This window comes from Bombina bombina, chromosome 7 (genome assembly GCF_027579735.1).
Source record: "Bombina bombina isolate aBomBom1 chromosome 7, aBomBom1.pri, whole genome shotgun sequence".
Taxonomy (NCBI): Eukaryota; Metazoa; Chordata; class Amphibia; order Anura; family Bombinatoridae; genus Bombina; species Bombina bombina.
Genome location: NC_069505.1, coordinates 17,715,045 through 17,731,432, shown reverse-complemented (window position 1 = coordinate 17,731,432; position 16,388 = coordinate 17,715,045). Strand labels below are relative to the sequence as shown.

The window sequence follows — 16,388 nt, the reverse complement described above, 5'->3', positions numbered from 1 at the left end:
CCCTTATAAACAGATAATCACTACTGTTAGACACTTGTATATGACTCATTAGATATCAAATATTTCCCAAATCACCCAAAAGCATAATGACTTCATGGCAGCAGCTATAACCCACTCCGTACTGGGTTAAAACATATGTTCCACTCCGTACTGGGTTAAAACATATGTTCCACTCCGTACTGGGTTAAAACATATGCTCCACTCCGTACTGGGTTAAAACATATGTTCCACTCCGTACTGGGTTAAAACATATGTTCCACTCCGTACTGGGTTAAAACATATGTTCCACTCCGTACTGGGTTAAAACATATGTTCCACTCCGTACTGGGTTAAAACATATGTTCCACTCCGTACTGGGTTAAAACATATGTTCCACTCCGTACTGGGTTAAAACATATGTTCCACTCCGTACTGGGTTAAAACATATGTTCCACTCCGTACTGGGTTAAAACATATGTTCCACTCCGTACTGGGTTAAAACATATGTTCCACTGCTTACTGGGTTAAAACATATGTTCTACTGCGTACTGGGTTAAAACATATGTTTCACTGCGTACTGGGTTAAAAACAGAATTTATGCTTACCTGATAAATTACTTTCTCCAACGGTGTGTCCGGTCCACGACGTCATCCATTACTTGTGGGAATATTCTCTTCCCCAACAGGAAATGGCAAAGAGCACAGCAAAAGCTGTCCATATAGCCCCTCCTCAGGCTCCGCCCCCCAGTCATTCGACCGACGGTTAGGAGAAAAAAAGGAGAAACTATAGGGTGCCGTGGTGACTGTAGTGTATAGAGAAAGAAATTTTTCAAACCTGATTAAAAAACCAGGGCGGGCCGTGGACCGGACCCACCGTTGGAGAAAGTAATTTATCAGGTAAGCATAAATTCTGTTTTCTCCAACATTGGTGTGTCCGGTCCACGGCGTCATCCATTACTTGTGGGAACCAATACCAAAGCTTTAGGACACGGATGAAGGGAGGGAGCAAATCAGGTTACCTAAACGGAAGGCACCACGGCTTGCAAAACCTTTCTCCCAAAAACAGCCTCCGAAGAAGCAAAAGTATAAAATTTGTAAAATTTGGCAAAAGTGTGCAGAGAAGACCAAGTCGCTGCCTTACATATCTGATCAACAGAAGCCTCGTTCTTGAAGGCCCATGTGGAAGCCACAGCCCTAGTGGAGTGAGCTGTGATTCGTTCAGGAGGCTGCCGTCCGGCAGTCTCATAAGCCAATCGGATAATGCTTTTCAGCCAGAAAGAAAGAGAGGTAGCAGTAGCTTTTTGTCCTCTCCTCTTACCAGAGTAAACGACAAACAAAGATGAGGTTTGTCTAAAATCCTTAGTTGCTTCTAAATAGAACTTTAAAGCACGAACTACATCTAAATTGTGTAACAAACGTTCCTTCTTTGAAACTGGATTCGGACACAGAGAAGGAACAACTATTTCCTGGTTAATATTCCTGTTGGAAACAACTTTCGGAAGAAAACCAGGCTTAGTACGCAAAACGACCTTATCTGAATGGAACACCAGATAGGGTGGATTACACTGCAAAGCAGATAATTCAGAAACTCTTCTTGCAGAAGAAATAGCAACCAAAAACAGAACTTTCCAAGATAGTAACTTGATATCTATGGAATGTAAAGGTTCAAACGGAACCCCTTGAAGAACTGAAAGAACTAAATTTAGACTCCAAGGAGGAGTCAAGGGTCTGTAAACAGGCTTGATTCTGACCAAAGCCTGCACAAAAGCTTGTACATCTGGCACAGCTGCCAGTCGTTTGTGTAACAAGACAGATAAAGCAGAAATCTGTCCTTTTAGAGAACTCGCTGACAATACCTTATCCAAACCTTCTTGGAGAAAGGAGAGGATCCTAGGAATTTTAATCTTACTCCAGGAGAATCCCTTGGATTCACACCAACAGATATATTTTTTCCATATTTTATGGTAAATCTTTCTAGTCACAGGTTTTCTGGCTTGGACCAGAGTATCTATCACTGAATCTGAAAACCCACGCTTGGATAAAATCAAGCGTTCAATTTCCAAGCAGTCAGCTGCAGAGAAACTAGATTTGGATGTTCGAATGGACCTTGTACTAGAAGATCCTGTCTCAAAGGTAGCTTCCATGGTGGAGCCGATGACATATTCACCAGGTCTGCATACCAAGTCCTGCGTGGCCATGCAGGAGCTATCAGAATCACCAAGGCCTTCTCCTGTTTGATCCTGGCTACGAGCCTGGGAAGGAGAGGGAACGGTGGAAACGCATAAGCTAGGTTGAACGACCAAGGCGCCACTAATGCATCCACTAGAATCGCCTTGGGATCCATGGATCTGGACCCGTAGCAAGGAACCTTGAAGTTCTGACGAGACGCCATCAGATCCATGTCTGGAATGCCCCATAATTGAGTCAACTGGGCAAAAATCTCCGGGTGGAGTTCCCACTCCCCCGGATGGAAAGTCTGACGACTCAGATAATCCGCCTCCCAGTTGTCTACTCCTGGGATGTGAATTGCAGATAGGTGGCAGGAGTGATCCTCCGCCCATTTGATGATCTTGGATACCTCTCTCATCGCCAAGGAACTCTTTGTTCCCCCCTGATGGTTGATGTAAGCTACAGTCGTCATGTTGTCTGACTGGAATCTTACGAATCCGGCCTTCGCTAGTTGAGGCCAAGCCCGGAGAGCATTGAATATCGCTCTCAGTTCCAGGATGTTTATCGGGAGAAGAGACTCTTCCCGAGACCATAGACCGCGCCCCAGCCTAATAGACTGGCGTCGGTCGTGACAATGACCCACTCTGGTCTGCGGAAACTCATTCCCTGAGACAGGTGATCCTGGGACAACCACCAACGGAGTGAGTCTCTGGTCATCTGGTCTATTTGAATCTTTGGAGACAAGTCTGCATAGTCCCCATTCCACTGATTGAGCATGCACAGTTGTAATGGTCTTAGATGAATTCGAGCAAAAGGAACTATGTCCATTGCTGCAACCATCAACCCTACTACTTCCATGCACTGAGCTATGGAAGGCTGCAGAATAGAGTGAAGAACTTGACAAGCGTTTAGAAGCTTTGACTTTCTGACTTCTGTCAGGAAGATCTTCATTTCTAAAGAATCTATTATTGTTCCCAAAAAGGGAACTCTTGTTGACGGAGACAGGGAACTCTTTTCTACGTTCACCTTCCACCCGTGAGATCTGAGAAAGGCTAGAACAATGTCTGTATGAGCCTTTGCCTTGGAAAGAGACGACGCTTGAATTAGAATGTCATCCAGATAAGGTGCCACTGCAATGCCCCTTGGTCTTAGAACCGCCAGAAGGGACCCAAGCACCTTTGTGAAAATTCTGGGAGCAGTGGCTAGCCCGAATGGAAGAGCCACGAACTGATAATGTTTGTCCAGAAAGGCGAACCTTAGGAACTGATGATGATCTTTGTGGATAGGAATATGTAGGTACGCATCCTTTAAATCCACGGTAGTCATATATTGACCCTCCTGGATTGTAGGTAAAATTGTTCGAATGGTTTCCATTTTGAACGATGGAACTCTGAGAAATTTGTTTAGAATTTTTAAATCCAGAATTGGTCTGAAAGTTCCCTCTTTTTTGGGAACTACAAACAGGTTTGAGTAAAACCCCTGACCTTGTTCCACAGCTGGAACTGAGTGTATCACTCCCATCTTTAACAGGTCTTCTACACAATGTAAGAATGCCTGTCTCTTTATTTGGTTTGAAGATAAGTGAGACATGTGGAACCTTCCCCTTGGGGGTAGTTCCTTGAATTCTAGAAGATAACCCTGAGAGACTATTTCTAGTGCCCAGGGATCCTGAACATCTCTTGCCCAAGCCTGAGCAAAGAGAGAGAGTCTGCCCCCTACTAGATCCGGTCCCGGATCGGGGGCTACCCCTTCATGCTGTCTTGGTAGCAGCAGCAGGCTTCTTGGCCTGTTTACCCTTGTTCTAGCCTTGCATTAATTTCCAAGCTGGTTTAGTCTGGGAAGCGTTACCCTCTTGTCTAGAGGCTGCAGAGTTAGAAGCCGGTCCGTTCCTGAAATTGCGAAAGGAACGAAAATTGGACTTATTCTTAGCTTTGAAAGGCCTATCCTGTGGGAGGGCATGGCCCTTTCCCCCAGTGATGTCTGAAATAATTTCTTTCAATTTTGGCCCAAAAAGGGTCTTACCTTTGAAAGGTATATTAAGCAATTTTGTCTTGGAAGATACATCCGCCGACCAAGATTTTAGCCAGAGCGCTCTGCGCGCCACAATTGCAAACCCTGAATTTTTCGCCGCTAATCTCGCTAATTGCAAAGCGGCATCTAAAATAAAAGAATTAGCTAACTTAAGTGCGTGAATTCTGTCCATGACTTCCTCATATGGAGTCTCCATATTAAGCGACTTTTCTAGTTCATCGAACCAGAAACACGCCGCCGTAGTGACAGGAATAATGCACGAAATTGGTTGGAGGAGGTAACCTTGCTGAACAAAAATCTTTTTAAGCAAACCCTCCAATTTTTTATCCATAGGATCTTTGAAAGCACAATTGTCCTCAATTGGAATAGTCGTATGCTTAGCTAGGGTAGAAACTGCCCCCTCAACCTTAGGGACTGTTTGCCATGTGTCCTTCCTTGGGTCGACCATGGGGAACAATTTCTTAAATATAGGAGGTGGGACAAAGGGTATGCCTGGTCTCTCCCACTCCTTATTCACTATGTCCGCCACCCTTTTAGGGATCGGGAAGGCATCAGGGTGCACCGGGACCTCTAAGAATTTGTCCATCTTGCACAATTTTTCTGGAATGACCAAAGAGTCACAATCATCCAGAGTAGATAGCACCTCCTTAAGTAATGCCCGGAGATGCTCTAACCTAAATTTAAACGTCACAACATCAGGTTCTGCCTGTTGAGAGATTCTTCCTGAATCTGAAAGTTCTCCCTCCGACAAACCCTCCCTCACTGCCACTTCTGACTGGTGTGAGGGTATGACAGATAAACTATCGTCAGCGCCTTCATGCTCCACTGTATTTAAAACTGAGCAATCACGCTTTCTCTGAAATGCTGGCATTTTGGATAAAATATTAGCTATGGAATTATCCATTACTGCCGTTAATTGTTTCATAGTAACAAGCATTGGCGCGCTAGATGTACTAGGGGTCGCCTGCGCAGGCATAACTGGTGTTGACACAGAAGGAGAGGATGATGAACTATCCCCACTACCTTCATTTGAGTAATCATCTTGGGCAACCTTATTAAATGTGACAGTACTGTCCTTACTTTGTCTGGACGCTATGGCACAATTATCACATACATTTGAAGGGGGGACCACCTTGGCCTCCATACATACAGAACATGTTCTATCTGAAGGTACAGACATGTTAGACAGGCTTAAACAGGCTAATAATGCAAAAAAAAACGTTTTAAAACAAAACCGTTACTGTCTCTTTAAATGTTAAACAGAGCACACTTTATTTCTGAATGTGTGAAAAACTATGAAGGAAATATCCAATCTTTACCAAATTTTCACCACAGTGTCTTAATGCCTTAAAAGTATAGCACCCCAATTTTCAAGCTTTTAACCCCTTAAATGAGGAAACCGGAGCCGTTTAATCAAATAACAATCTTTAACCCCACTACAGTCCCAGCCAGAGCGTTTGCTGCGACTTCACCTGTCCTTAGGAGTTATACGATACCAAATTAAGCCTTCCAGGAACGTTTTCAATGATCACCAGACCCTCTCACATGCAGCTGCATGCACTGCACCCAAAAGAAACTGCGAAATTATGGCGCGAAAATGAGGCTCTGCCTACTATAGTGAAAGGCCCTTCCTGACTGGAAAGGTGTCTAAACAACTGCCTGGCGTCTAAAAACGTTCCCTCACAATAAAAGTTTTATAAATCCCCTCTAGAGTTCATAAAAAACTTAAATAAAGCAATCGATTTAGCCCATAAGAGTGTCAACCAGTGTATAGCCCATAATAAGCCTTCATTCTGTTAGGAGTCTAAGAAAATGGCTTACCGATGCCCAAGAGGGAAAATGACAGTCTTCTAGCATTACACAGTCTTGTTAGAAAATGGACTAGTCATACCTTGAGCAGAAAAGTCTACTATCTGTTCCCCCCAACTGAAGTTCTCTGGGCTCAACAGTCCTGCGTGGGAACAGCAATTGATTTTAGTTACTGCTGCTAAAATCATACTCCTCTTTTAAACAGAACTCTTCATCCCTTTCTGTTTTAGAGTAAATAGTACAAACCGGCACTATTTTAAAATAACAAACTCTTGATAGCAGAATAAAAAACTACAATTAAACACCACATACTCTTCACCATCTCCGTGGAGATGCTACTTGTTCAGAGCGGCAAAGAGAATGACTGGGGGGCGGAGCCTGAGGAGGGGCTATATGGACAGCTTTTGCTGTGCTCTTTGCCATTTCCTGTTGGGGAAGAGAATATTCCCACAAGTAATGGATGACGCCGTGGACCGGACACACCAATGTTGGAGAAACATATGTTCCACTGCGTACTGGGTTAAAACATATGTTCCACTGCGTACTGGGTTAAAACATATGTTCCACTCCGTACTGGGTTAAAACATATGTTCCACTGCGTACTGGGTTAAAACATATGTTCCACTCCGTACTGGGTTAAAACATATGTTCCACTCCGTACTGGGTTAAAACATATGTTCCACTCCGTACTGGGTTAAAACATATGTTCCAGTCCGTACTGGGTTAAAACATATGTTCCACTCCGTACTGGGTTAAAACATATGTTCCACTCCGTACTGGGTTAAAACATATGTTCACATATAACTAATTATGGTGCTCTTGTGTACAGTAGATAAACAATGGACACTTTCAGTTAGGGTCTTACTAGTTAAATTAACCTTACTCATGGAAGTACTTATACATAAACCTTATTACTAAAGGTAATAAATACATTCATAAATGTATCACCATATTTGTCTCCATGGCAGGATGAAAGAACAAATATCGGTATTGTACCTACTTATTATAGCACAGTACAGGCCATTCACACTTGCGCAAATGCTGCATGACACTTACCCAAGGTGATATTAAATGTAAAAGATCTAACTTGAATACAAAAGGTAGGTGAGTGCTGAGAGGGTTTTGTGCACACACCCACCTCTCCCAATAAAAGGGACCTTGCCTCTAGATGGCGATACTGGCTGTTATGTTACACACATACTGGCTGTGTTATGTTACACACATACTCACAGTCTCTGTATAAGGGTCAGTATGGCGATACTGGCTGTGTTATGTTACACACATACTCACTGTCTCTGTATACGGGTCAGTATGGCGATACTGGCTGTGTTATGTTACACACATACTCACTGTCTCTGTATACGGGTCAGTATGGCGATACTGGCTGTGTTATGTTACATACATACTCACTGTCTCTGTATACGGGTCATTATGGAAATACTGGCTGTGTTAGGTTACACACATACTCACTGTCTCTGTATACGGGTAAGTATGGTGATACTGGCTGTGTTATGTTACACACATACTCACTGTCTCTGTATACGGGTCAGTATGGCGATACTGGCTGTGTTATGTTACACACATACTTACTGTCTCTGTACACGGGTCAGTATGGCGATACTGGCTGTGTTATGTTACACACATACTCACTGTCTCTGTATACGGGTCAGTATGGCGTTCAGCGCACACTGTACGTCCGATGAACACGTGATACACACACATGATTTGTGCTGCTGCTGGAGGAGGCTGGAGATGTACTGCAATACAGACGACACCGGGATGAGCAGAAACAATCATACAGAAAAGTAAAACGTGAAACAAAAGAGTGAGAAGTTTGTAATACCTGGCCTTGCCAATCTGACGTTTGCACAATCATCACAGTCTCTGGAATGGATGGATCCAAAAGGTTCTGATTTAACTGATCAAGGAGTATTTTGCGGGGGATCTATAAGGTAAAGGAAAATGAAACGTTCAAAAGTGAAGCAGAACTAACAGGGCGAAGGAATAAACCCAGCAGAAATAGTACGGAGCTCATCCATCCAAAGACAACCCTGACAAGATAATACATCAATAAACCTCTTTCTTAAAGGAGTGTTAAACTGCTGGGCACAACTGCCGTATCAAGGCTACTACTCACAACTCTTTAAAGCTCTTCTCTTGTTTTAAACCTTTAAAGGTGCCAGTTGGTGAAGCTCTGCATTTTCATACTTGCGCCGCCATCTTTAAAGTTGGATATTCTCACAGCTTGGGGCACATTAACAGATCCGTGATGTTGACAGCTTTTTAACAGCTGTATTGTGTACTTTATGTTAGCAAGCCTGACACACAGCAGGAGCTTTACATCAATGCAGTAAAAAAATAAAAATTATATATATATATATATATATATATATATATATATAGAGAGAGAGAGAGAGAGAGAGAGAGAGAGAGAGAGAGAGAGAGAGAGAGAGAGAGAGAGAGAGAGAGAGAGAGAGAGAGAGAGAGAGAGAGAGAGAGAGAGAGAGAGAGAGAGAGAAGCAATGGACTGCACTCGCTGGTCTTTTTCAACAAACGTGTAATTTATTGTAACGTTTCGGGGAACGTATCCCCTTCCTATATAAGCATTACACGCACTACACAAACACAATGCAGCTGTCAAAAAGGTAGTGGCGTCACTGATCTGTACTAATCATCACATCTGCTATAAGTTGCGTGAATAAACAAGTATCAAGATGCACAGCTTCATCAACCCACACCTGTAAGGGGTTAAAATTGCCTAACCCACACCCTCGCTAGTAGCGACGGCGTTTATAAGCATATATAAACTATAAATATAGAAACGTAAATCTGAGTAGTCTATCTGTGATTTTTCATCTTTACCTGTGCGCTCTGACCAATATCTAATGTCTTGTCACTATCTGTGCTCTGTGTCCTTTCGGAGAGACCCTTGCTAGGAGGTCTCTCACGTGCGGGGAAGCTCCTTCGGTTCTGTGGAGTTACGCTGCAGAGTTAAGAAAAAAGTTGTCACGCACAAGAAGTCACGAAGAACGCTACGCTGTTAGTTATTAATGATATTACAGTTATGGGGGGTAGTGAAAGGTTAGATATTATGGGGGAAAAAATCACTGAATGTTTATATCACAGATCAGGGGTTTGATTCTCACTTTGGACTCTTCATAGATTTGGATTTCTCGGGGACGGAAAAACTGAGAGAATCTGACAGAGAGTCAAGGTCCTGAGAATTATCCAGACACACATCCTATGATACAGAGAGAAACAGAACATCAGAGACCCAGAAGAAATGTACAAGGCCACAAACTGCAGCTAACAAGAGCCCAGAGCCACAGAAACAATGATGTGAAATTAAACAGGTAAACTAATAACAGAAGGGGAAGATACATTTATAACCGCTACCCTCACTCTATCCCAATTGCTTATACAAAAGGACTGCGCACAAGAGACACCAGATATACGGCCAGATTACGAGTTTTGCGTTAGGAGCTGTGCGGTGCTAACAAGCAGTTTTTTCTCACAGCTCACTTACCTGCAGCGCTGTTATTACAGGTTTTTACAAACCCGGCGTTAACAGGCAAGAAGTGAGCGTAGAGCAAAATTGAGCTTCATACCGCACTCCAATACCAGCGTTGCTTAAGTGAGCGGTGAGCTGGCCGTACATGCTCGTGCACGATTTCCCCATAGACATCAGTGGGAAGAGCCGTCTGATAAAAAGTCTAACACCTGCAAAAAAGCAGCGTAAAACTCAGTAACGCAGCCCCATTGATTCCTATGGGGAAACACATTTTATGTTTACACCTAACACCCTAACATGAACCCCGAGTCTAAACACCCCTAATCTTACACTTATTAACCCCTAATTCGCCGACATCTACATTACACTTATTAACCCCTAATCTGCCGTCCCCAACATCGCCGACACCTACATTATACATATTAACCCCTAATCTGCTGCCCCCAACATCGCCGCAACCTACATTATATTTATTAACCCCTAATCTGCTGCCCTGATATCGCCGCCACCTACATTATATTTATTAACCCCTAATCTGCCGCTTCGGACACCGCCGCCACCTACATTATATTTATTAACCCCTAATCTGCCGCCCCCAATGTCGCCGCCACTATAATAAATGTATTAACCCCAAAATCTAAGTCTAACCCTAACATCCCCTAACTTAAATATAATTTAAATAAATCTAAATAAAATTACTATCATTAACTAAATTATTCCTATTTAAAACTAAATACTTACCTATAAAATAAACCCTAAACTAGCTACAATATAATTAATAGTTACATTTGTTATCTAGCTTAGGGTTTATTTTTATTTTACAGGCAAGTTTGTATTTATTTTAATTAGGTAGAATAGTTACTAAATAGTTAATAACTATTTAATAACTACCTAGCTAAAATAAAGACAAATTTACCTGTAAAATAAAACCTAACCTAAGTTACAATAACACCTAACACTACACTATAATTAAAAAATTAACTAAATTAAATACAATTAAATAAATTAAATTAGCTAAATCACAAACCCCCCCCACTAAATTACAGAAAATAAAAAACAAATTACAGATCTTTAAACTAATTACACCTAATCTAATAGCCCTATCAAAATAAAAAAGCCCCCCAAAATAAAAAAAAAACTCTAGCCTAAACTACCAATAGCCCTTAAACGGGCCTTCTGCGGGGCATTGCCCCAAAGTAATCAGCTCTTTTACCTGTAAAAAAAAAAAAAATACAAACAACCGCCCCAACAGTAAAACCCACCACCCACACAACCAACCCCCCAAATAAAATACTAACTTAAAAAACTTAAGCTCCCCATTGCCCTGAAAAGGGCATTTGGATGGGCATTGCCCTTAAAAGGGCATTTAGCTCTTTTGCGGCCCAAACCCCTAATCTAAAAAATAAACCCACCCAATACACCCTTAAAAAAATCCTAACACTAACCCCCGAAGATTCACTTACCGGGAGAAGTCTTCATCCAAGCGGCAAGATGTCCTCAACGAAGCCGCTGAGGACATCTTGGGTGGGTTTATTTTTTAGATTAGGGGTTTGGGCCGCAAAAGAGCTAAATACTCTTTTAAGGGCAATGCCCATCCAAATGTCCTTTTCAGGGCAATGGGGAGCTTAGGTTTTTTTAGTTAGCTTTTTATTTTGGGGGGTTGGTTGTGTGGGTGGTGGGTTTTACTGTTGGGGGGGGGGTTGTTTGTCTTTTTTTTTACAGATAAAAGAGCTGATTACTTTGGGGCAATGCTCAGCAAAAGGCCCTTTTAAGGGCTATTGATAGTTTAGGCTAGGGGGTTTTCTTTTATTTTCGGGGGCTTTTTTTATTTTGATAGGGCTATTAGATTCGGTGTAATTAGTTTAAAGATCTGTAATTTGTTTTTTATTTTCTGTAATTTAGTGTTTTTTTTTGTGATTTAGCTAATTTAATTTATTTAATTGCATTTAATTTAGGGAATTTATTTAATTATAGTGTAGTGTTAGGTGTAATTGTAACTTAGGTTAGGTTTTATTTTACAGGTAAATTTGTATTTATTTTAGCTAGGTAGTTATTAAATAGTTAATAACAATTTAATAACTATTCTACCTAGTTAAAATAAATACAAACTTGCCTGTAAAATAAATATAAATCCTAAGCCAGATACAATGTAACTATTAGTTATATTGTAGCTAGCTTAGGGTTTATTTTATAGGTAAGTATTTAGTTTTAAAAAGGAATAATGTAGTTAATGATAGTAATTTTATTTAGATTTATTTAAATTATATTTCAATTAGGGGGTGTTAGGGTTAGACTTAGGTTTAGGGGTTAATAAATTTAATATAGTGGCGGCGACGTTGGGGGCGGAAGATTAGGGGTTAATATATATATATATATATATATATAAATATAAATAAAATGTAAATGGTGGCGATGTTAGGGGCGGCAGATGAGGAGTTAATAATATTTAACTAGTGTTTGCGAGGTGGGAGTGCAGCGGTTTAAGGGTTAATATGTTTATTATAGTGGCAGCGACGTCCGGAGCGGCAGATTAGGGGTTAATAATTTTATTTCAGTGTTTGCGATGCGGGAGGGCCTCGGTTTAGGGGTTAATAGGTAGTTTATGGGTGTTAGTGTACTTTTTAGCACTTTAGTTATGAGTTTTATGCTACGGCGTTGTAGTGTAAAACTCATAACTACTGACTTTAGAATGCGTTAGGGATCTTGGAGGTAGAAGGTGTACCGCTCACTTTTTGGCCTCCCAGGACAGACTCGTAATACCGGTGCTATGGAAGTCCCATAGAAAAAAGGGTTTACAAAGTTTACGTAAGTCGTTTTGCGGTAAGGCCAAAGAAGTGTGCGGTGCCCCTAAACCTGCAAGACTCGTAATAGCAGCGGTAGTGAAAAAGCAGCGTTAGGACCTCTTAACGCTGCTTTTTTACCTTAACGCACAACTCGTAATCTAGCTGATAGTGACCCAAAATAAACCAGTAATCCACTCATAGGCGTGATCAAATTAACCTATAAGACTGGACAATAAGATCAGTGCAAGGCCCTATTATGGGAATGTGTATATGAATATCTCTCTATAAAAAGGAAATCGGTACTGACATTGCCATTATTGGTGGTGGTTTCAATGAGCAAAACCAGCAGTGAGAAAGAAAAGTACATATTAGACCTAGCTGGCATGGTGTGCCCATATATGAATTGGCTCCTTTGATTAGCCATGTGCAGTAATACACAGACATAGACCCGTACAGTATAAACAATCATATGCAGTAAATCATCACAGCGGAGAAGCTTATCCCCTTCACTACCAGGACTTTCAGAGAAGAATGTGCCCAAAATGTTTTTGCATTTTTGCTATCACTCCATTTAAACAAAAATAGAGCCTTGTTTTTTTTTTTATTTACGTGTCATAACGATATATATATTTTTAAGTAGACATCTCAAGGTATTCATCTAGGCCAGTTTTGGTATATTTCATGCCACGATTTTACTGCCACATGCGATCATACAAAAAAAAATACAAAAAAATATATGCTTACCTGATAAATTTCTTTCTTTCCTGGCATGGAGAGCCCACAAATCCATTCCAATTAATTAAGTGGGAATTAAACTCCTGGCCAGCAGGAGGAGTCCCATGAAACCGCCAGAGCTGCTCTGGACTCCTAGATCTAGATTTGAATTTAGGAAGTTTGGCGTAAAGATGAGACGCCATCAGATCCACTTCCCACCTGAGGGTTATCATGGAGAATACTTCCGGATGAAGGGCCCACTCTCCTGGATGAAAGTTCTGCCTGCTCAGAAATCTGCTTCCCAGATGTTCACCCCTGAGATTTTAGATGGCAGAAAACAAAATTTATGCATACCTGATAAATTTCTTTCTTTCTTGACACGGTGAGTCCACGGATCATCATGAATTATTGTTGGGAATATCACTCATGGCCAGCAGGAGGAGGCAAAGAGCATCACAGCAAAGCTGATAAGTATCACCTCCCTACCCACAATCCCCCAGTCATTCTACCAAAGGAGAGGAAAGAAAGGAAGTAACACAAGGTGCAGAGGTGCCTGATGTTTATATGACAAATAAAAAACTGTCTGAAAAACAGGACGGGCCGTGGACTCACCGTGTCAAGAAAGAAAGAAATGTATCAGGTAAGCATCAATTTTGTTTTCTTTCTAATGACACAGTGAGTCCACGGATCATCATCAATTACTGTTGGGAATCAATACCCAAGCTAGAGGACACAGATGATAAGGGAGGGACAAGACAGGGAACCTAAACAGAAGGCACCACTGCTTGAAGAACCTTTCTCCCAAAGGAAGCCTCAGCCGAGGCAAAAGTATCAAACTTATAGAATTTAGAAAAAGTGTGAAGAGAGGACCAAGTTGCAGCCTTGCAAATCTGTTCCACAGAAGCTTCATTCTTGAAAGCCCAGGAAGAAGAAACAGCCCAAGTGGAATGAGCTGTGATTTTCTCAGGAGGCTGCTGTCCAGCAGTCTCATAGGCCAAACGAATTATACTCTTTAACCAGAGTGAAAGAGAAGTAGCCGTAGCTTTCTGACCCTTGCGTTTCCCAGAGAAACAAACAAACAATGCAGAAGACTGGCAAAAGTCCTTAGTTGCCTGCAGATAGAATTTCAGAGCACGAACAACATCTAGGTTATGCAACAAACGTTCCTTATGAGAAGAAGGGTTAGGACACAAAGAAGTCACAACTATTTCCTGATTAATATTCTTAAACAAAACAACTTTAGGCAGGAAACCCAACTTAGTACGCAAAACCACCTTATCAGAGTGAAATATAAGATAAGGGGAATCACACTGTAACACCGAGAGCTCTGAAACTCTCCGAGCAGAGGAAATAGCAACAAGAAACAAAACATTCCAAGATAACAACTTAATATCTAAGGAATGCATCGGCTCAAACGGAGCCTGCTGTACAACCTTAAGAACAAGTTTTAGACTCCAGGGAGGAGTAACCGGTTTAAACACAGGCCTGATAAAATGATTGCACTTCTGGCACATCCAACAAACGCTTATGCAACAAAATAGACAATGCCGAAATCTGACCCTTCAGAGTACTAGCTGACAAACCCTTCTCCAGACCATCCTGGAGAAAGGACAAAATCCTAGGAATCCTGACTCTACTCCAAGAGTATCCCTTGGATTCACACTAATACAAATATGTATGCCAAATCTTATGGTAGATCTTACGAGTCACAGGCTTATGAGCCTGAATCAAAGTCCCAATGACCGACTCTGAAAACCCACACTTAGATAAAATGAAGTGTTTAATCTCCAAGCAGTCAGCTTCAGAGAAACGAGATTTGGATGAAGGAAGGGACCCTGAAGTAGAAGGTCCTTCCTCAGAGGAAGTCTCCAAGGTGGAAAGGATGACATTTCCACTAGGTCTGCTTACCAGATCCTGCGAGGTCACGCTGGGGCTATGAGAATTACAGACGCCCTCTCCTGCTTGATCTGAGCAATGACCCTTGGAAGGAGAGCGAACGGAGGAAACAGGTATGCTAGACTGAAGTACCAAGGAACCGCCAGAGCATCTATCAGAACTGCCTGTGGATCCCTTGACCTCGAACCGTACTTCGGGAGCTTGGCATTCTGCCGAGAAGCCATTTGATCCAGTTCTAGCTGCCCCCATTTGAGAGTCAAACTGGAAAACACTCCCACTCCCCGGAAAGGAAAAGTCTGTCTGCTCAGAAAATACGCTTCCCAATTGTCCACTCCTGTGATGTGGATCTCAGAAAGACAACAGTTAATAATTCGGGCCACCTCTGTCATGGCCAAGGAACTCTGATTTCCAACCTGGTGGTTAATGTACGCCACCGAGGTGATGTTGTCCGATTGGAACCTGACAAACCAGCTAAAGCTAACTGGGGCCAGGCCAGTAGAGCATTGAAGATCGCTCTCAGCTCCAGGATGTTTATGGGCAGATCCGATTCCTCCTGAGTCAATAGCCCCTGACCCTTCAACGAGCCCCAGACTGCTCACCAACCCAGAAGACTGGCATCCGTGGTCACAATCACCCAGGAGTGTCTGCGGAAGCAAGTTCCCTAGGAGAGATGGTCCTGAGACAACCACCACGGAAGAAAGGCTAAAGTCACTTGATCCAGATCTATTCGCGGAGACAGAGCCGCATAATCTCTGTTCTATTGTCTGAGCATGCATAACTGCAGAGGTCTGAGATAAAACCGAGCAAACAGAATGATGTCGATGGAAGCCACCATCAGACCAATCACCTCCATACATTGAGCGACTGACGGCCGAGGAGAGGACTGAAGGGCGAGACAAGAGTTGAAAGTCTTTCTTTTTCTGACCTCCGTCAGAAATATCTTCATTAACAGGGAGTCTATTATGGTCCCCAAAAACACAACCCTTGTAGCTGGAATCAGACAGCTTTTTTCCAGATTCACCTTCCATCTGTGGGAGCGAATAAAAAACAACAAGATCTCCGTATGAGATTTTGCTTGTTGAAAAGATGGCTCCTGAACCAGAATGTCATCTAAGTATGACACCACTGCAATGCTCTGAGACTGAAGCACAGCTAAAAGAGCCCCCAGAACCTTTGAGAAAATTCTGGGAGCTGTGGCAAGGCCACAAACTGAAAATTATTGTCCTAGAAGGCGAATCTAAACCTTTAATTATCCCTGTGAATGGGAACATAAAGGTATGCATCCTCTAAGTCTATGGTTGTCATGAACTGACCCTCTTGTACTAAAGGAAGAATGGAGCGTATAGTCTCCATCTAGAAGGATGGCACTCTGAGAAACTTGTTTAGGCACTTTAGGTGTAAGATTGTCCTGAAAGGTCCCTCCTTTCTGGGAAACTACAAACAGGTTAAAGTAAAACCCCAGACCTCGTTCCTGTGGAGGAACTTGAACTATTACCC

The 16,388-nt window shown here is 42.1% G+C and overlaps 1 protein-coding gene across 1 annotated transcript in view; it reads right to left on the bottom strand.

The window, feature by feature from the left end:
* Positions 1-16,388, bottom strand: part of LOC128636185 (phosphofurin acidic cluster sorting protein 1) — a 148,009-nt gene that overhangs the window by 58,125 nt on the left and 73,496 nt on the right. The window contains exons 8-11 of the mRNA XM_053689233.1: positions 9,134-9,228; positions 8,850-8,970; positions 7,831-7,932; positions 7,638-7,744 (exon numbers count right to left, since the gene is read on the bottom strand). Coding sequence (XP_053545208.1) covers positions 7,638-7,744; positions 7,831-7,932; positions 8,850-8,970; positions 9,134-9,228 — 425 coding nt within the window. The remainder of the gene's footprint in view (positions 1-7,637; positions 7,745-7,830; positions 7,933-8,849; positions 8,971-9,133; positions 9,229-16,388) is intronic.